At 47.6% G+C, this 27,864-nt stretch overlaps 1 protein-coding gene across 8 annotated transcripts in view; it reads right to left on the bottom strand.

The window, feature by feature from the left end:
• Positions 1-701: 701 nt before the first annotated feature.
• Positions 702-27,864, bottom strand: part of VTI1A (vesicle transport through interaction with t-SNAREs 1A) — a 352,003-nt gene continuing 324,840 nt past the window's right edge. For 3 of the 8 annotated variants that reach the window (XM_046026294.1, XM_046026297.1, XM_046026300.1), the window contains one exon: positions 702-4,314. In XM_046026294.1, the coding sequence (XP_045882250.1) occupies positions 4,221-4,314 (94 nt within the window). In that variant the 3' untranslated portion in view covers positions 702-4,220. Of the gene's footprint in view, positions 4,315-21,641; positions 21,763-27,864 lie in introns of all 8 variants that reach the window. The other 5 variants (XM_046026299.1, XM_046026301.1, XR_006821195.1 and 2 more) reach the window with 4 other exon arrangements.

The following is a 27,864-nucleotide window of genomic DNA, read 5'->3' as shown; positions in this document are numbered from 1 at the left end:
CAAGGCATCGCTCCTCTTGTCTCTTAGGGAAGCACTGTTTGCAATGAGCTCATTGACTACACAGAGACGCCCCGTCACACCTTCCCCACACCGGCCAACCGGACACACAAGCGTTCCTTTAAGAAATCCCTACTTACTCTCCAGACCACAGTCTTCCAACCACACACTCAGCTGGCGGAGGAGACAAGTGGACCAGAAACAGGGGACTCTCAGAGCCTCCTTTGAAACCAGCCCCAACCGCCACCCACCTACAGTCCTTGGCTCTGGGTCTGCATTTCTCCCAGGAAAGCCCACCTTGGCTCCCAGGCACCGAGCGTCCCACTGCACCAGCAGTTCAAACCAAAGCGACGAGGAAATCATTGCTTGTAGTTAATTCTCAACTACGTAGACAAACGGCTATAAATATTTATGATGGGAAATTTCATTATTTAAAAAATTCGGCTCTAAATTTCCAGCTAACTCCATGAAGAATGCTTGCTGAACAGGTTGCAAATTAAGAACAATTATTTTTCTCTTCTGCATTTGAATAGAACTTACAGCTAAAGTCATTTAAAGGGGTTAACATCAACCTTAATTAAATATTAAAGTGTGCCTGTACCTGCTGCTATTGTTGCCCCTTCGAATAAGATATAACCTATTTTTGACAAGTTTTCATCTTTCTCTGTGGAAGACGCTACATGAAATCAAATCAGTGGCAAAGAGGAGAGTAATGAATAATCTATTTCATATTCCAACAGTACCCGGAGCTCGGGAGTGGAAAAATATTCAGTCAGATGATGGCAAGAGGCTGCTCGGGTACCACATGACACAGCTAATGTTTAAATAATAATAATAATAAAAAGCGATAAACAAATCATTAGCCCTTAACAGTTGTTTAATGCAATTTGTTAATGAACGTAATGGTGGGGACTAATAAGGAAAGAAAATAAAAACGTCTAAACAGGCGCCAAGTTGCTGGCAATGCGCAATTATTTCCTTGTCAAGTTTTTATGATTTAATGAGCCCCTCTGGGACTGACGGCTGTCAGTCAGTCGTGACTTTTTGACACCATTACAACTTCAAATACAGCAGCAGGCAGGCTGTTTTCCTCGGATTTGAAATACTGAAATGATCTGACAGTTTTAAAGAAAAGATGTGCAAAAAAAAAAAAAAAAAAAAGAGGAGAGAGGGAGAGAAAGACAGTTGCTTTCCTTTCTTTCTTTCTACCCCCTTCCCTTCTTCTATGGGGTGGATAATCTCTGGATGCTGTTTGGTAATGAAAATCCAATCACTGAGGTCATTATCTGATGAGGTTTTTTGGAACAGGCAGGCTTTTTTCCCCCTCTTTATTTCTTTACTTAATGATAACCCTCAATGGGCTGGCCCCGCATGGGACGGCCAGAGCCGCACAATTTTGTTCACCATTAATTTCAGCCTTTGAAGCTCAGGGCTCAGAAGCAGTAGCAAAGCAAACCCCCCACCAAGCTAGTTCCAAAATAAGACAATCCAGCCTGCCTTAAACAGAATAGCAAATGGCCTCCCAGCCCAGGCCTGGCGGCTGACGTCAAGCCCCGTGCATCTGCAGGCATTCGCCTTCAACACGGAACATTTAAAAACTCTTTACAACTTAAGAGATTTTAATTAAATTGCTTTTGATTCCGGAGCAGGGTAGCATCCGCTTTTATTTATTCGGTCGGTCGGGGAAACTGTTTAGTCTGCATGAATTTTAGATGGCAGGGGCTTCCCCTTCCCGGTCCTCCTCCATGTCCTGGCCTTCACCCCCGATCCCACCATCCCCTTGAACATCATTTTTAGCACAGGTGCCCAACCGCAGAAATAGACCTCGATCAAAGCCTACGTGTTAAGTTCCTAGAACCTTTCACAGATCTAGGACTGGCTTCGCCTTGGTGGGCTCCCTCCCTTCCCCCGTGGAGCCGGACCTCCGCTGAGGCTCCTGGGCATTTCCCCTCCAGCAGCTGGGAGGGCCAGGCGCGAGCGCTAGCGCGGGGAGACTTCAAACCAGCATCTTACAAAGCGCCCACTATCCGGGTCACTTCTCCGGGTGGGCTGGATGGGGCTGTTAGGCCAAGGGTTATCTGCTCGGATTCTCTCCCTCTCAAGGTTGAATTGGGGCAAAGTTTCAGGCAAGTGCTGATAAAGAGTTAGAACTGGCGAGAAAAAAGCCACTGAGGGGTGAGCCGTGCACTCCCTCCCCATTTCATCTACTCCACCACGAGCACAGGTTTTACTGAAATATTTAGGAGCCGGCGGGTTTAGACGATCAGATGAACCTGGCTTGCTGGGTGGCCTGGGGAAGAGGCACGAGGTGCGGGTAGAGAGCTAGTTCTACACTTTCGCTAAGATCAACAGTTTCAAAAGCAGCCACCCGAGAGCTTGGTGTAATACTTCCCCCGCCATTCGTGTTTCAGAACGCGAAGGAGGTTGTTGGTTTGTTTCCTCCCTTTTAATGGTTTCTCCAATGTGTTCAGCGTGTACAGATTTCCGTTATTGGAATAAAGGAATCTTGCTGAGATGGACCCCTTCAGCTGATGGGAAAATGAGCGCTGCCTTCCCAGTCCTCCACTGTCCTACTTCGCTGGGCCAAAATCCCACCCCATCCCTGCGAGGTAAAGGCTGCAGCTTTATTTACACAATAGTACATGATTTATCTGGACACACGCAGGCCCTGGCCTGTTTCGCTAAGTGCGATTTCTCTGGTGGATTTTGCCATCCTGCATTTTCTCTCTAAACCGTAACGGTTCTTTTCTGAGTTGGGGGGAAAAAACATAAAAATAAAGGGCAGCATCCAGGTGATCTCAATCTACGGGCACAGGTGGTTAGCATTTTTTATGAAGAGAACAGGTCCGCTTTTCAAGGACTCAGAGCTTCCAATTATATTCAAAAGATAGTACAGACCTCGGAAGTGCCTATGAAGTCTTAAGAAAAACACATTTTGCGTTATGACAAGGGGAAAATGACCTCAGCTTGGGGCAACTTTCAGCCTGATCATAAACGAACTCATTTGGAACGCAATTCCCGGTTCCCTCGGACAGAAAGAAACCAAAGGAAATCACAAAGCACGTCAGAGGTTTGAATACACCGTGAACTCAGGAAGGCTGTGCTAACGCTTTTTTTTTTTTTTAATAGAAAATCCAAGCCATCCTTTGTAACACGCTGCAAACCCTTATTCTTTGAAAGGAGGTTAGTGAACGTTTTCCATGAAGTTTATTCCTAGTGAATTATCCTATAGGACTCTACCATACTTATAATCACATTTGAAATCTCACACCAACGGACTCATGTTCTTCCCCTTCCTGAAATATTCATGTTCTCTTTACATACTGGAATGGATGTGCAGAGCCTTGTCAAACCTTTTGCTTGTAGGAGGGCTGTTTTGGCAGTGCAGACATTAAAACCAAAAGGGTATCGAGATGCTGACACAGGTCAGGGAAGAGGAGGTCACAATTAAATATCGTGCCAGGGCTCGCTTTGTCAGCAAATTCTGGGGACTAGGGGATTTGGGGAAGGTAAGGAAATATTTCATGGAGCAGGAATCAAAGTTGTGAAAAGTGGATCTTGGGCAGGCTTTGCAAAAATGTTCTGGGCTGTAAAAACAAAAACAAAACACACACACACACAGAAAAACACAGAAAGTGCTAAGTCAATGTCCTGCACAACTGACACCGAATATCCACCTTTCCAATGCAAGCGCTCGGGCAGGTAGACTATCTTCACTACGCCTAGGTAGGCACAGGGCTGGTTTGCTGGAGCTTGTCACTGGCTTTGGCCCCTGTTCTTCTCTGCATTTTTATCCTCGGACATCACAGAGGGGCAATTTGGTGACAAGAGATGTGTGACAAACAGCACAGCCCATCACATGCCCCACGACTGACTCATCATGCCCTGTCCCAAACCGTGACCCCTGACATGTCCACAGGGCAAGGAAGAATGTCACCAAGGCTATTTTGGTTAGGAGATGAAATCACCAAAAGGCAAATAAACATTCCCCTTCCCCTACAGAAAACAAATCTGGGTGAAGACAAACCTAGAAAAGGAAACCGACCCGCATGCAAACAGGAATAGAAAATATTTTTACACTCTTTGCACTTCAGCTGAACAGTGGTGAAAAGAGGGAGGGTCATTCGGGGCCTGTCAGCGCAAAAGAATGATTCATGTGACCATTTTGTCTTAATTACTCAGAACAAGCCGTTGTTGCTGTTTGTCAGGGAGGAACAGATTCATCAGTGTCTTCTGACAGAAAAAGTGACCGCCGTCAGGATGGTGACGACCAGGATGATGGCCAAGACGACGACCAGGATGCGGTTCTGGATGATTCTAGGAAAGAGCAGATGGGAAAAAAAAAAATCACATAGATACACGAAGGGTTTTCTGACAAAGACCATCCGAGACCAGGCTGCCTCATCAAAAGACGGTTTCACAGGTGGGGGTAGGGAGCCCAGTGTGGGGCTTGCGTGCGTGTGTGCGTGTGCGTGCACGTGCACGGGAGCTTCCGCTCCTATGAACCATCCACGAGGAAACGAGCGACTCCACGGTGACTGTCACACGGCACCTGGAGAAATGCTCACTGCCAAGCAAAAGCTAATCAAATGGCTTTCCGGGCTCGGGGTACCATGTAGTAATCTGGAAGCGATCAAGGGCCCCATGCAAGCTTCTCTTTTTAATTTAAAATGTGAGACAAGCCTCATTTTTTTGCAGTGTTTCCTGCTAAAGTAAAAGAGTCCAAGGAAACATATGTCAGTAAGGTACTCACCTGTACAGAACTACCCGGGGAAAAGTAAAAGAGAGATTTAGGAAGAAAAGGACAGGATTAAGAAGCAAGTGTCAACCTTGCCGCTCAGGCTGTGAGACCGTCATCTGTCACTGGGGCTCACTGCTCTGTTACACCAGGAGGAAATGTTACATTTGCTCCGTAACACACACACACACACACACAAGATGGAAATGAGAAATTACACAAAGTCCCCGAGTGCCTCGTGTGCTCTGGGGGGTGGGCCCTCACCTCTGGGGATTCCAACCCCTCAGCTCGGGCTCTGCCTAATGCGGACGGGAAAGTGGGAAGTCGGGAGCAGAGGCAGACTACAGACACGTGCTCCGAGATGCCTGCAGAGTTCCCCATGAAGTTGCTTTTTAAGGTGTTAGCTCATTCTGAGAAAAGAGGTTGAGCCCCAGAATGCCTTGTTGAGATCATCAAAGGGAACCCAGGTCAAGCGGCCTTGCCCACGCTCCTCCCGCAGAACCGATCACACAGCGGTGGAGGGAGTGGCTGGCGGTCTGGCGGGGCTCTCCAGGTGCCCAACACCCAGCAGCAAACCCCATCCGCCCGGCCTGCAAATATCAAGCAGGAAGAGGTCTGCCGTCTTGGTCTAACACGAGACCCTGCCCTCCTATTTTGTATCTCTGCGAAGAAATCTCTGCAGGGTGTTGGCAGCCTTTTCTAGGTTCTGGATGAGTTTCTTTCTCAGAAGGAAGACGACATCCCTGTGGCTTCAGCTGGAGCCCTCCCCGCCCACCCCCTTCCTCTCCCAACCTAAATGGATGGATGGAGATGGGGCGCATCAGACAAGCCCACTCCCCTGTGGCCCCCTGGAAGGACTAGCTCCCTCTCCTCCTGACAGGTTACAAAACGATCACATTTGCTGACACGTCTTCCGCAAAACTGCTTTAGTGCTTGTGTCCACTTTCCTCGAAGGAGATGAATGGTCCGCTCAGTCCTCATTTATCACGTAAGGCTCAGCTAAGATCTGTCTCCTTTATTTCTTCCCTTCCCCACTAGAAAGGCTGCGCCCTGACATTAATTCTTCTGCAGTGACAGCTAATTCAGACTTAACAGGCCATATTTGCTCAGGAGGCACAGAGATTCTCTGTCCCCAAAATAAATAAATAAAAACAGGACTTCACGGCTTGTTCAAGTAAGGCTAATTATGAACACTGATCAGTGCTACTTGGTGGGTTGATTTAAAACCCAAATTGATTTTTTCCCCCTTTTCTCTGGAAGGGGCAGAAGTCTTCAGAACAGTCTCGACACATCCCGTTTGCCCAAGTCACTGTCACAATCTCTATTTACCACAGCCATCCGTGTCAGACTTGCAAAGGAAATCAGCAAAATTGAAACTCAGCAGTGAAACAGATTAAAAGCATGAAAACTCTTTAAAATTCTGCCTTAAGTAATATACGGTAGTGTGTCTCTTGGTTGACAACCATTTTATTTGTGGGTTGAGGGCCCCAAGGCATCCGTGATGCTAATTTATAAAGGATTAACCGCGGGGGTTACTTGTTTAATCCAAAGCATGGTTAGAAAAATGAATACACAGGAATCCCTAAATCCTCAGCTCTGCCCTGGCCTTCCTAATTGGGCTTCCCTCATCTCAAGGCAAAGAGGGGTGTGATTCAACCATGATCATTCTTAACAGCTCATATCTTTCATTCACTCAGCACACCACCCATCCCAGGACAGCCCGACCTCTTGCTGGGAGACATTTGGAAGACCGAACAGTCCACTGCCTCCATGGCGAGTCCAGAGTCTAGAGCCTTCTCCTCTGCAGTGCCAGCTCCTGGCACAGTCACTGACGCACCCAAAGGAGGGTAAGGAAAGCAATGCCACTCCTGTAATTCTAATCGTTCCATTCAAGGGCGAATGGAGAAGACACCCGTGCAAACTCAATTTGCAGGGAAATCTCAGGGAGTCTGTGTAGATAAGGCTGAAGTTAAAGACTAAAGTAAACCCCCCCAAAGGTGAAACTGGGTCTTCTCCCTGAAGGTGAGAGAAGGAATGGTCCCCACGGAAATAAGGCACACGGTCGAGGAGGTCGGCAGGAGAGAGCACTTGCTTTCAAAGCAAAGGCTGGTGGACATTTAGGACAGAGGGTACAGGTGGGTGAGTGGGGGAACAGAACTGGAGCAGACAGAGTTGGAAGAAGCTTGACGCAGGCCTGCTGCCCAGCTTTGGACCTCAAAGGGGTTGAGTTGATATGGTGCCTCTAAGGACCAGACAAGGGGGCTGCTGGGGCCCTCGAATGGATAGGAAGCAGCCAGCCTGGAGCAGGGAACGCAGAGGCTGGCACTGGTCGGCCCCATCTGTGAGGGAGCCTGGAGAAGTCACAGCCAGGGGCTGCTGGCAGGTATCGCTGTAGGCAAAGCAGAAAGGAATGCAGAGTTTGCCGAGAATCAGAAAAACAAGACAGGAAAGGGGTTCCCAGCGAGTGAGCCAGAGAAGGAACTTTGGGGAAACCCAAAGTAACTTCTAACTTTGGGCAAAGGGGGCTTTACGTTCCACTAGGTCTGCAGCAAGCTGCCTTAATCTCCCTTTTGAAAATGCAAAGTGTGTTTACTCAGTAAATAATTTAAGAAAGAATATACACTTGAAAGAAGACATCCATTGAAACAGCCAGGCTAAATTGCCTCCGGGCAAAAGCTCGTGCATTTGCATGCTGCATTCTATTAAGTGTGGCTTAAAAGAATGCAGAGCCAAATTAAAAGGAATGTGGGCCCGAAACATCAAGGATGCTCCAAGTTTACATTATGAATCACAGTACTGTTGATACAAGATGAATTAACCATTTACTTTGAGGCTGAACTCACAAAGTACTATGGAAAATACTGATCCCTGTGTGGAACCCTGGGAGCGGCTAATCTTTCCATTGCCAGTCTCCTCCCCCTCCGGAAACAAACTCTTGCGTGTGGCAGCGGGAATCAGAGGAGACGGGTTGGAGGGGAGCAGGCTGGTCGGGCACCTGCTGGAGAAGCCCAGGAATTCGCAGGAGGCGTCCCCAGCATCCGCCAGCACCCGGTTCTCCTCTACTTCTAGGACAGACTGCTCGTACCTGTCCCCTTGACGCGAGGTATGGCTACGCAACTTACGACAGTCAGTGAAATGTGAGTGGGAGCCCTGGCGGCCACTTCCGTTCCAGGTGGAGGCATTTGACTTCCAGTGCCGGCCTCTCGGGCTGGCTCTTCTCTTGCTGTTCTGATTCAGGAGGCTGTATGTCCCAGGAGTGTGGTTGCAAGACAGGGGAGACTGCTTCTGCCTGGATCCCTGAGTCATCACATGGAGCACCATGGCCCCGGAGACTCCCCGGGATGCACAGCTGACTTCTAGTAAGGCACTGAAATACGGCTTAATGAGATGAGATGTGGGCATGTGACTTCAGCCAGTCCAACAGAGTGCATCTCAGAAGCTTTGCCTTGAATGCTGGGTCATCCGGACCGTACAGCGTGTGGGTGTGAGTCCTGGATCTGGACTGCAGGACTGCTGCAGCCATTTTGTCTCCACGAGGGAAGCCAGCCTAAGGAAGAAGCTGACCCACGGAGGATGGTGCAGTCGAAAGAGCGGCAGAGAAATGGAATCCTGGTCCTGAAAACATGGTGAACTTCTAGATCAAACTACCCTTCCTCTGCACTCTGAGTTACATGAGAAAATAAATTAACTTAATTTTTCGAATCAGTTTGAGTTAGGTCTTCTGTTAGTTGAGACTTAAAAGCATTTTTAGGTTGATTTGCCCTAATTCCAAAACCAAGTCCTTGACTACTTCCACAAAGAATTTCCAACCATGCCCTTTTCTCATTTGTTCTTCCCTGGGCATCCCTTACCTCACAGTTATTTATGTTTTTCTGTTTCTTTGCAGGATTCTCCAATAAAAAGTAGACCTTCTAGGGTCTGACTCTCCTTTGTGTTTTTGGATTCCTAGTGTCTTAAACAGAGATGAGCATGGATGTTCTCAAAATAAGGCTTGCTGAGTGCACAGACCGGAGCCTCCTCCATCTGCTTCCCCGAAGGTTCATGTAGTAAGCTTCCTGCTTTCTAAGGGCTGCTTGTAGACAAGCACGGCTTTTGCATTGAGCATCAGCCACCCTCCCATTAAGGATGCCAGCAGTGTCCAAACGCTTTTACAAGCCTGCATTCATTAGCTGGAGAGTGCGCGACACTCCATAGGTTCAGCGCCCTGTCCTGCACGTGCTTTCCTTCCTGGCCAAGCGGGCCTGAATAATGGTGCCCCACCTCTGGGGTCTGGCAGAACAGTAACAACTGGCAGAACAATTAGCAGTCATGAGAGCACGGGGTAAACTGTGCAAGGGAGTCTCTACCCGTGACTCTCTGGGAAGTTCCCAAATATAAGGGCCAAGGGAAAGGCTCTCCGAGTTCTCTGTCAACTTCAACGTTAGTATTCACCAGAAAGAAACGAAAACAGGAATGGGGGAAATGGTTCATCATCATCAGCCTCTAATACTAACTTTAGTTGGAAGCATCACTTCCAAGCCTGATACATGGCTGCCTCCGAGCGAGAGTTGTATGGTTGTTAATGCCCCCTAATAATGCTCATCCAGGCTCGTCTGTGTCCTGCACCTTTGGGAAGAGTCCTCAGCCTCACTCACCCCAGAAGTCAGGTAGGGCTGACCCCACTCCCTGATTCCGCAGGGAAACATATGACCCAGACAGGCCTAGCTAGTGACCGCTGTCTATTCCTTGCACAACTGTTTGTTAAGGATGTGGCATGTCAACCAAGCGAGAAAGAGACTTCCGGGGATTTTTTTTTTTTCCTGGAAAATCAAGGAGAAGGTCCTCTCTTTACTGAGATTGACTATAGAGACGGTGGAAGCCTAGAATTGCTGGAGGCCATTCTTCTCACCATGCAGGATGGGAACCTGCACAAAGGACACCAACACAGAGGAACACGGAGTCTGGAGATGAAGAAAAGAGATGGGTTCCTAAAAGCATCCTTTGGACCCTTGGATCCTGCTGTGTCACGTGCTGGCATTGCTCAAAGAGTCACATTTAAACTACTCAGTTTGAGGAGCCAAATAATTCCCTTTGGATTTGAGCAAGTTTGGTTGAGGCTTCTCTCACTTTCAACCATACTGACCGTACCCAGGTGAATGGTGTCCCTTCCAGCTCCACCCCGTTCTGGTCCACCGGGTACCTCAATGGCACCTTATTTGGAAATAGGGTCTCTGCAAGATGTAATCTGTCAAGGATCTTGAGATAAAATCATCTTGGAGGTACGGTGGGCCCTAGGTTCAATGACTAGTGCCCTTAGAAGACAAGACCTAGAAAGACTTGGGGGGAAAGGCCAGGTGAGATTGGTAGCAGAGACTGGAGATGCAGCTGGAGGCAAGGAATGCCTGGCGCTATAGAATCTGGGAAAAGTAAGGGACGATGCTTCTCTAGAGCCCTTGGAAAGAACATGGCCCTGCTAACTCCTTGATCTCAGACTTTAAGCCCCCAGAACTGAGACAGAATAAATTTGCTGTTTTAGCCACTCAGTTGGTGGTACTCTGTTACGGCAGCACCGGGACCCCAATACATGGAATACTTGGGTCCACAACAGGCTATGGACCTGGTCGTCTGGTGTTGGCCTTTATGATGACTCTTCTCTATCCAATGACCCCTGACTGCAGGACATATTTACTCTGGAACTGTACAAAGTCTTCCTCTGAGGACAGGCCGGTTCCAGCCTGGTTCCCTGGAAGCTCTGAACATAGCCATGGGGCTCATCATCTTCAGGAGCTGTTTGTTCTTTCATCTCAGAAGGAGAATTTCCATTCATGAACTGAGCAGGCAGCTGCTCAAAGCCACATGAGAGGAGGGACCTGAGGGGATATGTCTCAGAGCACTCCTGCCTCTGGGAAAAGACATTTAAAATAGGAAGAAAACCCAGATGTCATCTCTGGGCCAACTTACAAAGACATCACCCACCAGTCATCATCCATATTCACTGACCTAAGTTTAGGAGAAGTGGGTTGTCTGGGAGCCCTGAGGACGCAGGGCACAAGGAGGGATACGTTTTGATGGGTGGAGAAATGAGCACACTCCGGCAAGGAACCCAGGATACAGGAACAAGAGTCTGAGCTCTAGCACACCTAGGTTAGGTCCTGAGTGAGGGCCAGAGTAGCTTAACCCCACTTCCAAATCTCTACTTAGTTTAACCAGGATCAGCAAATGCTCTCTGTCAAGGGCGGGACAGTAGATGTGTTCGTTTCCCAGAGTTGCCATTGCAAAGGACCACAGACTGGGGGCTTACACAACAGAACCTGACTGTCTCACAGTCCTGGAGGCCAGAAGTTGGAGATCAAGGTGTTGGCAGCATGGTTCATCCTAAGGCTGGGAGGGGGCACAGGCTCCACTCCTCTCCCCGGCTTTTGTGCTGACAGTATTTGAGGTTCCTTGGCTTACAGATGCGTCATCCTGATCTCTGCCTCCATCCTCAATGTGACCCTCTCCCTGTGTGTGGGTCTGTGCCCAAATGTCCTCTTTCCATAAGGACACTAGTCATCCTGCATTCGGGGATCACCCTGCTCTGGTATGCCTCATCACAACTACTAACATCAGCAAAGGCCCTATCTCCAAACAAGGCCACATTCTGCGCTACTGGGGGGGTTAGGCCTTCATCACATGGATGTGGGTGGGGGGACAGGGGGACAGGGGAGGACACAATTCAATTCACGATAGTACTGTTTTTGGCTTTGTGGGCCATATGGGGTCTGTTGCAACTCCTAACTTTGCCCTTCGTAGTGACAAGGCAGTCGTAGACAAGGTGAATGGGCAAGCGTAGCTGTGTTCAAAGAAAGCTTCCTATTCGGAAACTAGAATTTGAATTTCATATAGTCTCCATCAGTCAACAAAATTATTTTGATTTTTTTCCCATCATGTAAACATGTAAGGTGATTTTGATCCCACGGGCCATACAGAACACAGGCATTGGGCTAGACGTGGCCTGCCATCCCCAGTTTGCTCACTCCTGGTCTGAAAGCTAAAAGCTAGGTAAGATCGGCCCGGGTCTGCTGGAGAACAGGGTGGTCCCTGGGCCGCACACAGTGGGTCCTACTGAGGAATAAAGGAAACACAGAGTCCCTGCCCTCCGGGGGCTGAGGGTGTCACAAGGAGTGATCAATTACAGAAGCCTGACAGCAAAGGCCGTCATCAGAGCAATGCCAGCGCTCGACAGTTTGCTGTGTGCCCACCATCCTGCATCGGCCTGGGGTGGCCTGGAGCAAGGCACGCCATGACACCTGGGTTTCATTTCTCACCCAGCAAAACCAGCCGGCTCACCAACCACCCCGGGCAGAAGAGGATTAGCTCATTCAAGACTGTAAAGCACTTTGAAAAGGTAAAGCCCTTTCCATGCATGTGGTCCGCAAATAATTCAGTGACAGAGGAGGCCGCTTTAGGAAAGGTGAGAGGCAGGAGGGAAGTTGTCAGGAGGCCAGAGAGGCTGCCCGGGGAAACTTCCAGGGGCTGGATGGGAGGGCGGAGGTGGCAGTCCAGGGAGCCGTGGCCTCATCAAGCCGGCTGGGCTTATTGTCCCCACAGGATGGCGGCCATCTGGGCCTCATGGTGACACTGTTCCCAGCAGGGCCACCTTCCCTCGGAGGTGGCAGTGTGAACATCAAAGGCGAAAGCATGGGTTCCCATCAGCCGGCTCAGGGATTCCTCTCTGGCTGGGGAAGGCAGCCAGCAAGTACCTGTCCGGGCTCACTGATGAGGCCAAAAGGTTTTGATCAGTGATCTCTGTGGCTACTATGCTCTCTCTGTGGCCAAAGGTGTACAGCGAGTTTCAGCCTGGGCGCCATGGCCACGACCATTCTTAGACACGGACTTGACCGTGGCAAGGGGCGGGGAGAGTGGCTTGGCTGGCTACAGGGCTTTCGGATAGAATCAAAGGGTTTCAAAAGAACTTGAAAGGAATGAAGTGAGGATGCTCTAGCAACGCATCATCTACTTTATCCCTCGCGCATCTGCCGCCTGCTCCAGCGGGCAGAGGCCTCCCCACCCTGGTCGGGGAAGGGACCTGCCCCAGGCTTTAACCATCTGGGAGCCAGCTGGGTCCCCAGACGCCCAGGCCCGTTCGTGTTCGTGGTAATGCTCGGGCTCATCCGAGCGGCCGGTGTCATCCTGGCGATGGCACGCGATAGCCATTCACTCACATGCTGCTGCGAAGACGACCCGGTCGACAAGATCAAGGAACATGCCCCAACGCACTGGCAACAGAGGACAGCAGTTCCCACATTCCAGGCTGAGAGTGACGCGAGAAGAGCAGAGCGACATGGAAGGCTCCTTGTCCCTGAACACAAGATGACTCTATTTGAAGGACTCGCCATTTCTCTGACATTGGGTCCCTTCCACTGCGTCAGTGTTCAAATGTCCTCTGTTTTATGGCGTGATGGTGATAGTCGATGGCAGGTTTTTTTCCCCAGCGACCTTATTTGGACATTGGAAATAGACTCTCTCCTTGGAAAGTATTCTCTCTTACTTGGCAAAGTAAAAAGCGGACAATCCTGTCCTGGATTTCAAGAGAAAAAGTCCCAATCGGAGAAATGTGAAAGTTTCCGCGCCTGGGAGCTGGAAAATCCTACCCAGCTGGACTCGCTGGTGATGGCTCCTCAGGACTCGACGGGACGGCGCCCCTGGTGTTGGTGGTGGCAGCCTCGTCACGGACGGACGCAGACACGACCACGCCACGCCAGCAGCTCGTACTGACTGGGCACCTACTCCGGGCTGGGGGCCGTTCTGGCGTCTTCTACACGTTGTTGAACCTTCGCAACAATCGGGTGAGGTGGAGACGGTTCTCATTCCCACTTTGACCAAGACCTCAAGCCGCCTCTTCGAGCTTATATCCCACCCCTGCAGGACACCCCAACAATGCAGCAATTATTTATGTAACTGGTGTGTCTTCTGTTCCCGACCAGACTCTTCTCGGCTGTTTGAAGGGCAAGTCTTTGACATCTTCATCTTTATATTCTTCTCCACAGACAGAGTAATTGGGTATGCAGGTTAATTTTGTTGAAAGTACGCAACACTAATTAACTGAAGTCAACTCTTTTCTTAGTGCCGGGTGTAAAAGGCACAGGAAATGATTACGATAATGTTCATTTTTATTCAGTAGCATATTTGCCAGCTTTCTTCGGTCTGTTGTCCTCTCTGCCTCTCTCCTAGGCAAAGGCATGACCACGGATCCCTCACGGATTCGGGGATAGAGGGAATGGCATGCGTCCACTGCGGGCTGTTCACCCAAGACCGCCTGTTGCCCAGGGACCTGGGACCCCGTGATTTTTTATGAAGTTTACATCACCCATTGCACAAATGAGGGGATATGCTATGAGAAGATGCCAGGTCTGCGGAAGATTTAATTTAATGCATCTGTTGGAATACAGTACCTGACAGAAAAGAAAATCAGGTGAGAGAATTAGCTAGACTCACGGTGTGATTCTGGGAAAGGACTAAGGGTCCCTTCATCCAGGAAATGTAATAAAGGAATCTCTCCCCAGGATTCTCTGTATGGCATGTGGGTAGCAAAATATTTCCAGTCTTAAAAAGGCAAGGTGAGTTTTTGTGCTCTTGGATGCTTACTCCATGTTTGATGTCTTTTAATCTCACAATGATCCTGATTTATGAGAACCCAGATTCGGTGGCTCAGGCCCACCGGGGGAGAAGGCCAGGCCCAATAAGATGTGGTTCTCAGTACAAGGCAGACTACCACGGTGTCAGGCCAGGATGGCACCCCCTTCCCGGTCCCCAGTCTGAGGTGCTGCACCTCCACCCCTTCCCCACTCCTGCTGGGTGCCCTGAGGTCCCCCATTCCCGCTGGGTCCTGCCCCTGTATCGTGAGGCAGCCTAACTGCCCTGCTGACCTGGCCCACCAGTTCCTCCCCCTTTTACCCTCCAGGGAAGCCGTGAACTACATTTGGGCAGAAGCTGAGCAGCTCCCTTCATTTCTGGAGCCAAACTGCCTGGATTTGAATCCAGGACCTGCCACACACCAGCTGTGCAGGTTGCTTCCTTATTTCTCTGAGTTGAAGTCCTTTTGACCGCTTTGGTGTGAAAATATTATTTTATGACACGATGGTGATAGTAGATGGCAGTGTTTTTCCCAGTGTCCTTACTTGGACATTGGAAACGTTCTCTCTCTTACTTGGCAAAACAGGAAGTGGACAATCTCCTTCGGTCCTCTGTTTAAAAAGAAAACCAAAAGTACCAGTACAAAGAATCCAGAAGTTCCAAAGAACCAATGCGTCCTTTTCCTCATTAGAACAAAAGTGGGGCTAATAATAGCAGTACCTCAATGACTTACATTAATAAAGAAATGAGTTAATTCAACGTGAAGTGCTTTAGGTCAGTGCTTGGTAACAGCAACTGCTCCGTAAAAAGCTCTAAGAATTATTATTAGTCCATTGCTGTTATCACTCACGGCTCTCCCCACAATGGGCCCTGAAGCTCTCCCCTGTTTGGCTGCTCCCCCACCCCCTGCAATGTTAGACACCCCCCACCCCCCACTTCAGGTGCCTTGGTCTGGAAAGCCTGCAGATTTCTCTCAGACTCCTGCAGGGCACATCCTGGCGCTGGCCCTGATTAGCGTGCCTTGTGGGGTCCAGGCTGAGCCCCTCTCCTGGAAGCCCCATCTTCAGCAGCTACTAAGTTACTCAGGAAGGTGGAGGCTGCCCTTTCCAGCTCCGTTCCTTTCCCTGGGAGCACCCTGGGACAAGCCAAGATGCCTCTTCCAGAACAAGCTGGTTGACATCACAGTGATGGAGACAGCCGCCTTGGCGTTAGTGATGGGTGCTACCATTCTTTCCCTGCAACATACGATGTTGATGTTCGAGACTTATCTCCTAATTGTTCTGGATTTATACCTTTTTTCTTCCTTGATGTCGGGAGGAAGAAACACTTTGGCAGAAGTTTATCAGTCACCTGTATCCCTGTCAACTCTTGAGGGATGTGGTTACCGTTTCTAGAATATAACATCAGAGCCTCTCTGTCTTGTCCAGATTTGGTTCTGTGGCCGCTGAATGGGATGTCTTTTTTTTTTTTTTTAATTTATTTATTTGACAGAGAGAGAAAGGTCACAAGTCGGCAGAGAGGCAGGCAGAGAGAGAGAGAGAAGGGGAAGCAGGCTCCCAACTGAGCAGAGAGCCCGATGGGGGTCTCAATCCCAGGACTCTGAGATCATGACCTGAGCCTAAAGCAGAGGCTTAACCCACTGAGCCACCCACGCGCCCGGAATGGGATGTCTTAATCGCATCCTGCACTGGGCCAGTCCCGGGCCCGCTTCTCTGTTTAGATCCTCTCCTCGTCCCTTGACTGCTTTTTCCCTGCATCAGAGAGAGGCTGACTCCTGCCGCCACGTCGACCCCTGTAGCCTGGTTTCCCACTGCATTCAGCTAGTGGGAGGCACTGGGAAGACACCAAGGGGTGGCCAGGGATGGGCAGAAGAGAAGTCAGGGTATTCTTCCCTTTCTTTCCCTGCCTTCTCAGCAGCTCCATCCCCACTGTGGCTCCAGCCCAAGAGGCCTCTGTGCTTCTAGCTTCCATCAGGTGACCCCAGTCCTGGGCTCCGGGCACCCTGTTCTGCCCACTGTTCCCTCCATTCCAGGCAGGGGACTCCCTGGGCTCCTCTGTTTTCCTGGCGGGAGAGGACACGAGGCCCCCAGCAGGGTGTGTGCTGTCTGTTCAAACCTAACATGGCCTTCCTCATCTTTTCCCTTAAACTCTCCTTACATAACCCAAAGCGGTAGTAATCATTTCGGAGCAGGTGAACTCCAGGCTAAGAAGGCCTCCTCGAGAGGCTTATTAATGATAACCAGGATGGCTGGCTCATAGTTCTTCGGAGGAAGGGGGGGGTAGGGTGACAGTCAGATGGCAGGATCCCAGGGTTTGTGTCAGACAAAGTCACATCACCTCCTGGCCTGAGAACACGGGTTCTTCTCTCCAAGGAGGGGAGTCCTGCAGGGAGCTGGGGCGATAGCCAGTCAGGACTGCCGACACCCAGGGCAGGAACTGGGAGAACCGGGAGCGTCTTTCCTTTCTCTAAACTGGGGGGGGGGGGGGGGGGGGGCTGCTCCTGACTGCTGGGGGACTCACAGGGGGCTGAGTGCAGCCGGATCTCCTGACTGCTGGGGGACTCACAGGGGGCTGAGCGCAGCCGGATCTCCTGACTGCTGGGGGACTCACAGGGGGCTGAGTGCAGCCGGATCTCCTGACTGCTGGGGGACTCACAGGGGCTGAGCGCAGCCGGATCTCCTGATTTCTCCTGATCTGCCGAGAGACCCAGCAGTTGTGCCCCCTGTGAAATCACCCGTTTTCATTCTTGGCAACCAGTGAAAGTTTTCCAGAACACTGGGTGGCCCCACAAAGCTCATCTGTCTGGGGGGCAGAGTGCGCCTGTGGGTCCTCTGTCTGTGACCTCTAACTGGTTATTAGGGAACAAATTAGAAGGAAGGGGGTGGGTGGGTGGAAGCATCCTGCCCAACCGCTGTCCTGGGGATTCCCTCAGCGGCCCACCTGACCCCGCGGAAGTGTGAAATTCAGCGTCGAGAGGAGCATCAATACCAGGTCTACACGGAGTGTATCCAACTTAGCCCACAACCAACTCCCAACTAGTGGACTGAAGGCCAGCGAGAGGTCAACAGAAGGCACAAACCAGCTCGTGTGTGCCCTGCGGACCTCTCACAGGGTGATGACAAGCACAGGCAGAGGTCGGCTGGACCCCACATCTGCAGCCCCCTTGACCTTCACAGCCTGCACGATGCCCTGAAGAGCCCAGCTGGCGATTCTCAAGGAGGACGGGGTGTATAGCTCACGCACACGCTTTATAAAGCAGTAGGCCTGTGAGGGGAAACTGAGTAGTCTCTACTGGGCTTGTGAGGGGAAACCAGGCGTCTCTACTGGAGGGTAAGAGGCAGAGAGAGATCTCCCGTCTACTGAGTGATCTTGTGAAACACAAGTAAACGTGCCTCAGTTTCCCCATCTCTAAACTGGCAGCAACTATACGTGGCCCAAGCGCTCCTGCGGTTGGATGCCGAGGACTACGTTTAGGGACTTGATAAAAATAAAAGACAATAAGTTGCTCAGGAGTAGAGTGGCCTTTGAACACACTCTCAAGTGCTTTATTTTGCTGCAACAGATAGAAAAACCAGCACTTAGTTAGGAGGGATGGATTGCTCTCGGAGCCAATGTTACAAAGAAGGAGCCACTCTTTTCACTCTCATCCTTTGGAGGGACTGCCCTCAAGCTCCTTGGCCTTCGTTTTCAAAAGTGGATGGAGAAATCCAACCCCGGACTACAGCTACCGGACAACACGAGGTCACCTAATTACCAACGGAAAGTGGTGTCACTCCAGGTCCTTGCCAGAGGGCGTGACCTCAGAGTCCCCTGCTGAATGTCCGTCAGAAGTCCAGCAGAGAGAAACGGCGGTGACTGAGGCATCTAATGAATGGGGTCCATCCCTCCCGGAGACACTGGGGTCTCTCCTTGGAGCCGCGGAGTCCCCGGGAGCCCACCTGCACCGAGCTGTTCAGGTTCACACGTGCTCTCACCTGCTTGGCGCAACGCCACGGGCTTACACAGGCGAACGGTGAGAAGCAGCCTTGTGGAGCTCATACTTCCTGTAAGGATGCCCTTGAACATGGTGTTTATTACCCTGAACAGCGTGTGTCCCTGCAATGAGGTCCCACGGGAAGGTGTTCTCTCTCGTCGGGGTAGAGGAAGGAGCTCTGTTTTTATCTTAGGGGTATTGACTCATGTAACCGAAACCATCTTCCTCTTCAAGGTGGCTGCCAGGATGCCTCGAGATAAATCCACGGCCCACCTCTCACAGACCTCCAAGTTTGTGTACGAACCTCACCCCTGACTTCATTTTATATACAGGAAATCTATTGTCTATATTTAGGCCATCTGCTATAAATCCTTTTGGGACCAGACAGGACAGGTTTATACGCAGGCACTGAGGAACTAAGAAAACAGAAGGAATTTATGTCCTCATGGGTCGGCTACTTGAATGATTCTGGCTTTATTTCTCCTCATATCCCCAAACAGTCCTGTTCCGTGTGATATTTGGAAAGCAAGTTTGCACGTTTACCAAAACAACAGGACATTTCCATTTTTCCCTTGAATCTCCTTTCATGGCCAGCATGGGGTGACTTCTAGAACGAACCTAAACTTGGGACTCGGGGCCCCTGGGTTCCTCCGTAGCCAAGCGCAGTGGATCGTGGGTCCCCTTTGTTTGGGGATTCACTTCAATTGTCTTAACAACGTGGACCTCTTTTGTGAGAGCTGAAGGCGTTCCCAGCACATGTTGGCTGCAAATACACTAGCCGAAATGTTACCGTGGTCACGGCTCTTCCTTGAACAATCTAAAGCATCTTTCTCTCTGTATATATTTGGTTTTTCAGACTCTTTAAAGCCTGGAAAACAATCGTAGCGAAGGCCATTCCTGAGATGGCACTAAAAGAACCTACTCGGAGACAGATAAAAATAATGAGAATCTTTCTGTCAGGAAAGATTTAGAAAATATCACTGGCATTATTAAAATTTAATTTTTTACTCGGCTTTTTGGTTCCCCTTTCCGGTGATAATGAGCAGGGCTGCACACCTCCGCCTTGCTAGCGCTTGTTTTGTGCAATAAATTCAGCCTTCCAGTCTGAAGACATTTCAGACAACAGTTTTGACTGCTATAGGCTTTTTACCCTGTGCTGTGCTTTGAGTCTTCCTATAAAAACCAGTTCATGAGATAATTTTCCACAAGGCCGGTGGAACTAATAAAAATCAATTTTGCCCAACTGGTTCAGAGAAATCTTGGGAATAGGCAAGGCAGAACCGCAAAAAAGGGGGGGGGGGAAAGACCAAGAATCAATGTATTCACTAATGGTTTACTTGATAGAGAACTATCAAATTAGCTGACAGGAGATGCTTGGCTGTAGGAATTTTCCTTTCGGCCGGAACAGACCACCTTTTAAGAGTCTAGGAGAAAGCTTTTCTTCCCACTGGTTGAAGATACTCAAAAGGAGTAATTCTGAGTTGACCATGCCTTGGGTGACAACAAGGCCGATTTCAGACCTGACACATGGCGGCTTCCGTTGAAGTCTTGTCAGACCCTCTGGTCCTGTGAATGGTTCGGCTGAGTTTTACACAATTTGCTCGAAGGCCACAGGATCAGTGGGCCAAGGATCCAGTGCGTTAAAATATGTCAGGTTCTGGAGCCAACCACTTTGTACCTCCGCCATGACAACCCATCGGACCCCTTGTTTTGGCTTCCTGCCAAGGGAAGTGGGACTCCCAAGGGGCACCTCTTTTATAATCTGGAAACAAGGTCTTATAATCTTTTATAATCTGGAAACAAGAGCAGAGGGTAGTGGTTCGCACAGTACATTCTCTAGAACACATGCATTAATACCACCTCTGTACGTCATTAGCTCTTGTTAGTTGCTGCTAGGTCTAAAACAAATGGCAAGACTTTGTGCAGGGGAAAGGGAAAAAACACTGGAAGGAAATGTAGTCAAGTGTTAACAGCACTCCTGGGTGACAGGTGGTAGGTGTTTTTCCCCTATCTTTATCTATTCCTACATTTTCTTGAACTGTTGATTATTATGTTTATGATTATTATTTAGGATAACACTAAGAATTGAGGAAATTGAATAAAAGAAATCTAATCATTTGTTCACAAGGTTATAAGAAAATGAGAGGGGGTATGTGAGAAAAAGAAAAACAGTGGTAAATTTTTAAAAATCTTTTTTGGTGCCTTATACTATTTTAAGTACTTCACACAAATTCTCTTAGCGAATTCTCTTAACACATGTATGACAAAGCTATCAATGTGCTCATTTTCCAGAGGAGGAAACCGAGACCCAGGGAGGTCAATTTGCCCACGATCACACCGCAAGTCATTGGCAAAGTTGGTATGTAAAATCAGGCCTGATTTCAAGGACCACGTACCGTGCCTGACGTGAAGAGCCATTGTGGGCATTATGCTGCCTCGTGCCTCCTAGCTCACTTTGCATTTATGAATAAAATCAGGGGTAACAACATCTGTTCTTTTATTTCCTACTTTATAGGTCCTTGTGATGTTCAAATTAGATCATGCATGTAAAAACAGAAAACGCGAAGTTCCCCTCAAAGAATTACGGTGATGTGGTAACATTCCATGTAACACTGGCGAGTTGAGCATTGCCACAAAAGCTACTTGGATACTGACACTTTTCAAAGAAAAAATACACTAAAATAGAATGGATACAAAAAACCACATTGAACAAATTTGTTCTTAATGACTCAGAAGGTGTAAGAGGATCTCGAACTATCCCACTCGGTACAAAGACCACCAATTCTCTTGCCCATAATATACAAGCTGAAAAGCAAAGGTTGTAAACAGTATGTACGTTATGACCCCAATTTTGCAAAAGGGAAAAATACACACATTAAGCTTAAAGTAATGATCGTGGCTGGATGTCGGGATGATGCAGATTTTTTTTTTTTTTTAAGATTTTACTTATTTATTTGACACAGAGAGAGAGAGATCACAAGTAGGCAGAGAGGTAGACAGAGAGAGAGGGAAGCAGGCTCCCTGCTGAGCAGAGAGCCCGATGCGGGTCTCGATCCCAGGACCCTGGGATCATGACCTGAGCCGAAGGTGGAGGCCCAACCCATTGAGCCACCCAGGCGCTCCGATGATGCAGATTTTTAAAAAACCTCGGATTTTCCCGATTTTGTTTCTGTCATGGATATGCACTAATTTTACAATCAGAAAAAAAATTCAGTCACCACGTACGTCTACGAAAACATCCTCCCCTTCTTCCCTGGATGAGACGGCAAAATACAATCAGAGCTTTGTGGCTGTTTGAATTCTGCTGAAATAAGAGTTGATTTGGAATGCATTTCCAACCTTAAAATGAGGAGTGCGGACGCCTCACTGCCCTCACACAAGTCGGGCTCTGTCTCTTCTGCCACATGCAGCTTGACTGTGAACCACCAGGGTCGAGAAACAGGAAGCAACACGGTGCCATCTGAGAAAGAGAAAACCTGCTTGGCCATGATAGCGATAGGACGGTAGTGCCCAGTCTGATTTCTAGAATGACCTGATCATCTGCGTGGGGCTCGGAAGGGGACCCGGGCCTCTGGTCCACGTACACAGGCAGTGGCTTTGCAGAAAAGTGTCACCGGGTTTGGAAAAACAAGGCCCAGTTCAGATTTCAAGCAGTGCCACCAAGGAAGCTATTTTTAAGTATCTAATTGCATTTGTAGCATCTGACATTTTGCACGCTCTGTTTTTATGACTTCAGCATGATAGGTGTGCCCTAAGACAAACAAAAGAGAGATTTCGTGGGGGACACCGGAGTCATGTCGAATATTCCCAGTATAGAAATATTATAATATGCCCTGGAGACTATTCCAGGGCCAAATAAAACATAACCCAATGTATAGAACCTCAGAATGAGGACTGCTTGGCAGCCGAGGAGGACAGGGATTTACTTATTTATTAGGCCGGTACACAGCCTCTGATGCTAACACGCAGTGATGGGAAATGCCAACATTTCACCTCAAATCAAGCCTAGAGCCCATAACGTCGACACTTTGCCTTTCAGCAGAAGATCACACACAGCACAAATCTGGGTTTCTTGTACTAATTGGGGAGGTTTTCTAATTTGCTTATGATATCTGCCTCATGTCGAGCTAATCTTCCTCCAGTTACCTCCTAACACTGTCTGAAATAATCCGCTTACTCCTGGTCTGTCTGCAGTGCTTCGTATCAAATAACACCGGCTGCCGCCCAAGGCACCCGCCCCCCTCTCCGCCGCCCCTTTCCCCGTTCCAGTCCTGAGCCCAAGCCTGAGCCTGAGCCCGAGCCGGGGCGTCACCGAGTGTGGGTCTACCCCTGCGGACGCCTCAGCTGGGGGCCCAGGGTGGGGGCGAGCGGGGCGCAGGGTGCAGCCAGGCTTTCGAGTAAGTCCCGATGATGCCGTGCGTGCCACACCGCGGTCATTAACAACCGAAAGCATCATCTGGCAACTGTTTTGAAAAGACTGCGACAAAGAATTTTGTTTTCCTGGACTGGGCGGGCAAACTATTAACGGGGGTGTTCAGCAGCCTATGTCCTTATTACCATCAACATCCAAACTTGGTCTAAGAAAAAGTTTTTTTCCCCTAAATGGAGCCCCCCGCGGCCGCCCCTTGTAAAGCTTGATGGTAACATTTAATGGGACAACCTGGGGGCTCCACCGATGCGGGCAGGAAATGCCATGTCGGCAGATCACCGCCTTGCTCTCACCCAGCGTGAACGCATTAGCTTTTTAAAAGAATTTTAGGGAAGGAGATGCTTTAATTTTCATAAAGCAGAATGGCTTTGGATGCTAATGCTCACCAAACAGGCTGTGAGTGCACGCACGTGTGTGGGAACACCACCCCCCCCCACACACACCAAATCCAAGCTGGGCTGGGGCGCCAAGTGGCGGGTAAAGCAGGAGTCGGGGTGAGGAAAGCGTCCCAGGTGAGCTTGGCTGTGTGACCTTCGGCAGAACGCAGCCTCCTTCTGGGTCCCCGCTTCCTAGTCTGCAAAGTGTTGGCTGCGGGGGTGTGCCAGGACTGAGGGAATGCTAAGATTCCTTCTGCCACTAAGAGTCTCCAGTCATTAATTAAAAGGTTCTTGCTCTTTTTCTCAAAAATGTGTCCATTCGAAACCAGCAGACCCAGCATCTCTTCTCCCCTTCTGCGCAACACGTAGTGGAAAACATTTCCCCCACACTTTCAGAGGTGACTGAAGAGCAAAAAAGTTATATTGTTTAATCCTACTTTATAGGAGTTTGCTCTTTTATTAGAAAACAGACCCAGAACAGTGATCAGTAAGGTATATGTACCCAAAGTGGGGGGGCTGGGGGGCGGGAGGGGAAGGAAAAAAGAGGCTGCCTTCAAGTGCCTTGTGGAAATGTATAAAACAAGCAGCGAGATAGTCCTTTGCCAAACACTGTCATAAATTTTTTATTTGGCAGCTAACATTCTCACTAGTTTTCTTGGCAGCAATTGGGACCTTTAGCAAGAAAGGTGCAGGAGAAAAATACCTTGTTTAGAGATGTTTTCAACACTTTCTGGGATTTTTCAGAACTTCTGCCTGCAGCACATTTTTACAACTATAGTCTCCAATCACCCGACGAGTGGGTGGTGGGGTTTAAACTTTTTTCTTAAAAAAAAAAAAAAAGGAATATATAGAGAAAAAGTGAACAAGCCATGCTACCTCCCTCTGGCCTTCCACTGAGCCCATCTTTCTTATTTTTCATGGTAGGTATTTCTGATACCAAGTGCTTAGTCTTCTCGTCTAGACAAAAAAGTGAAAATAGTATCAGGATGTACCTTTTGTTGGGCCTGATACTATCTATATTGTATTCCCAGATGACGGAGATAAAGGAAAGTAAAACAAGCTGACGACTGGCCCATTTTTCTTCCACAGTTCTGTCAGGAACACGTCCCACCTGTTGCCTTTGGGTCAGTGAATGGGCGAAGAGCTGAGAGCTGCCCCGGATCTGCAGCCCATATAGGCCCACACGGGTAAGACTTCCATAGTCGGACTCCCGATGATGGAATGGGTGGAATGAAAGGATGAGGTCTTTTGTTACAACCCCATCCTACATACTTTATACACGCATACACTCTTTATTTCATTTATTTATTTTTTAAAGATTTTCTTTTTAAGGAATCTCTACACTCCACGTGGGACCTGAACTCACAACCCTGAAATCAAGAGTCGGATTGCTCTACTGACTGTGCCAACCCAGCACCCCACAAACACACACTTCATACAGGCTTGCAAAACTCCTTCTACTGGGGGACTTCCGGCTATGAGTGAAGAGGTCAGCAAATTCACTCTCCCTAAAACAAGTATAAAACTAAACAGTTGTTTAAAAAATCCTCCCAGAAAAGGAAAAAAAAAAATCCTCTCAGTTCTCTGGATAATGACCAAAGGCAAAAAAGAAATCAAGGAGTGTTTATTCATAGAAAGCTTTCAGAAGAACTTGTGTAAGAACATCCCCACTTCTTCCCCTAGCTTAGCTGGCTAGAATAATGATTTTACCAGGGTGTGGCTGCCGGAGAAGGCTGACTGGACTTGAAGCAGAAGACAAAACCCATGTCCAGTGACAGTCTCAGTAAAAGCAGCAAACTTGATGGGGAAATACAGAAGGGAAAACCGAGGATTCTTTCTTTTTTCTTCTCTTTTTTTTTTTTTTTTTTAAGATTTTATTTATTTGAGAGAGAGAGAGCGAGAGCAAGCTCACAAGCAGGGGGAATGACAGAGGCCGAGGGAGAAGCAGGGTCTCTGCTGAGCAAGGAGCTGGATGCGGGGCTCTATCCCAGGACCCTGAGATTACAACCTGAACCGAAGGCAGATGCTTAACCAACTGAGACACCCAGGTGTCCCAAAACCCAGAGTTCTGCTAGCCTGAGGTTGTGGTTCTGGTTTGGTGAGTGACAGACCAACCGAAAATGTGGTAGAGGGACCCGGGAAATGAGAGAGCCTTGAGGTGTGGATCGGCAAGCATGTGCATGTGTCAGGGAGATCTGAGAGGCCCCCAATAAAATGTCAGAGCCAAGGCAGGCTTGAGAAGAGGCTGAACTTTGAATGTTTTCCTCAACCCACATATAGTTCACTTGACAGAGGACTGAAGACTTATGGTTCAAGGTTTTTGAGCACAACCCTTTCTCAGTCATTGGCTGGCCACTAAGCTCTGCACATAAAGGGGCAACCCCTAGGAAGCCAGGCTCATAAAATAAAAATAAGAAATAAAAAACAAACAGAAAAGCAACAACTGTGCAGACTGCAGGGGAGATGGAGCCCGTAGATCACGTTCAGGCAAGCTATTTAAAAATATCAGCATCCTGAGCTGTTACAATATATCATCTAAAATGTTTAGTTTTCAACAAAAAATTATGACACGACAAAGAAAGAAAAAAGGGTGCTCTATATTCAGGAGAATAAAAGCAGTCAATACAAACTGATTCTGAGTGGCTCTGATGTTGGATCTAGCAGACAAAGACTTCAAAGCAGCTATTATAAACATTCAAGGAATTAAAGAGACTGTTTAAAGAGTTTAAAGAAATTATGATGACAATGCTTCGACAAATAGGGAATCTTAGTAGAGAAAGAGAAACTATGAAAAGATTCTAGAGTTGAAAAATACAGAAACTACATGAACAGGAATTAGCGAATTTGAACCCGTGTCAATAGAAATCATCGACCTGAAGATGAGAAAGAAAAAAAGATGGGAGGAAAGTGAGCCGAGCCTCAAAGGCCTGTGCGACACGAGAGTAAGCATACCAACATATGTGCAATGGGAGTTCCAGAAGGAGAAGGAAGAGGGAAAGTGGCAGAAAAATGTATTTGAAGATAGAGTGGCTTGAAGAGAAAATCCTGAAAGCAGCAAAGCAAAAATAACTCATTACGTACAGGCAAACAACAGGAAGATTAATAGCTGATTTCTTCTCAGAAACAATGGCGGGAGAAGACAGTGGAACAACACAGTTAAAGTGGTAGAAAGGGTAGGGGTTAGGGGAAACTGTCTACCAAGAATTCCATATTTAGCAAAGCTATCCCTCAAAAATGAAAGTGACAAAAAGATATTTAGAGGTAAACAAAGAACAAGAATATGTGTGTGTGTGTGTGTGTGTGTGTGTGTGTGTGTTTTAGCAGATTTGCCTTATAAGAAATACTATATGAAGTCCTTCAGGCTGAAGGGAAATAACCCCAGATGGTAACTCAACTCCACAGACAGAAATGAAGAACATTGGAAATGATAAACATATGGGTAAATATAAAAGACTGCATAGCTGTTTATGTTTTTTTGTTCCCTTAATTTCTCTAAAAAACATAAAGACTGTATAAACAATAATTATAATTTAGTATTCTGGGGTTTATAACATATATAGATATGACAACTATAGTACACAGGAAAAGGGAAGAAATTGGCTCTACTGGAACAAAGCTGCTAGATTTTATTAAAATTAAGTCAGTAACAAGCTGAAGTAGGTTGTAAAATGTTGGGATACGTACTGCAATTCCTAGGGCAAAGACTAAGAAAATAATAACCACACATGTAGTTTAAAAATCAGCAGATAGTTCAAATGGTACACAAGAATTATCTGTTTTAAAACATAAAGCCAAAAAGGGGAAATGGAAAAAAATGGCATGAGGCTATAGAAAACACAGCAAAATAGCATACACAAAGCCAACAAGATAAAAAATTGTACAAATGCTATGGGACTAAATAACCTAAATACTCCAATCAAATGGCAGATTGTCAGAATAAAAAAATTCAACTTTATGCTACCTACAAGAGACACACTTCAGATTCAAAAACATACACTGGTTGAAAATTAAAGGTGGAAATAAATATATATGTGTATATATATTTATTATAAAATAATAAATACATTATATAAAAATAATATATTAATAATATCAATATATTATAATATTTTACATATATTATATCATTAATATATATGTGTGTGTGTATATATGCATATATATATATATATATATATATATATATATATGCAAATAGTAACCATAAGAGAACTGGAGTGTCTACACTAATATCAGAAGTGGACACAAATGGACTTTAGGACAAGAAATAGTCCTAGAGACAGAGAGACATTACATAATAAATATGAAAGGGTCCATGCACCAGGAAGATATGGCAATTATAAACATATACATACCTAACAACCAATTCCTAAAATACATGAAGCACAAACTGACAGATGAAAGGAAAAAGTTCAATAATTATACTTGAAGATTTCAATACTCTTCTCTTAGGGATGTGAGTTCAAGTCCTGAGTTGGGTCCCACTCCCCACGCTGAGCGAGGAGCCTACTTAAAAAAACTCAAATAAACTACTGATAGAATAACTAAACAAAAAAATCAGTAAAGAAATAGAAGGCTTCAACACTATCAGCCGACTTGACTCAATTAACATTTATAGAACACTGTACGTGATGACAGCAGAATACATGTACTTTTTAGAACCACATGGAATATTCCCCTGCATAGACCACTTAGAGGCCATAAAGCAAGTCTCAGTCAACTAAAAAGAACTGAAATAATAAAAAGTGTGTTCTCT

Source organism: Meles meles, chromosome 13 (genome assembly GCF_922984935.1).
Source record: "Meles meles chromosome 13, mMelMel3.1 paternal haplotype, whole genome shotgun sequence".
Taxonomy (NCBI): Eukaryota; Metazoa; Chordata; class Mammalia; order Carnivora; family Mustelidae; genus Meles; species Meles meles.
Note: the sequence above shows the minus strand (reverse complement) of the source record. Positions and strands in the feature narration are given on the sequence as shown.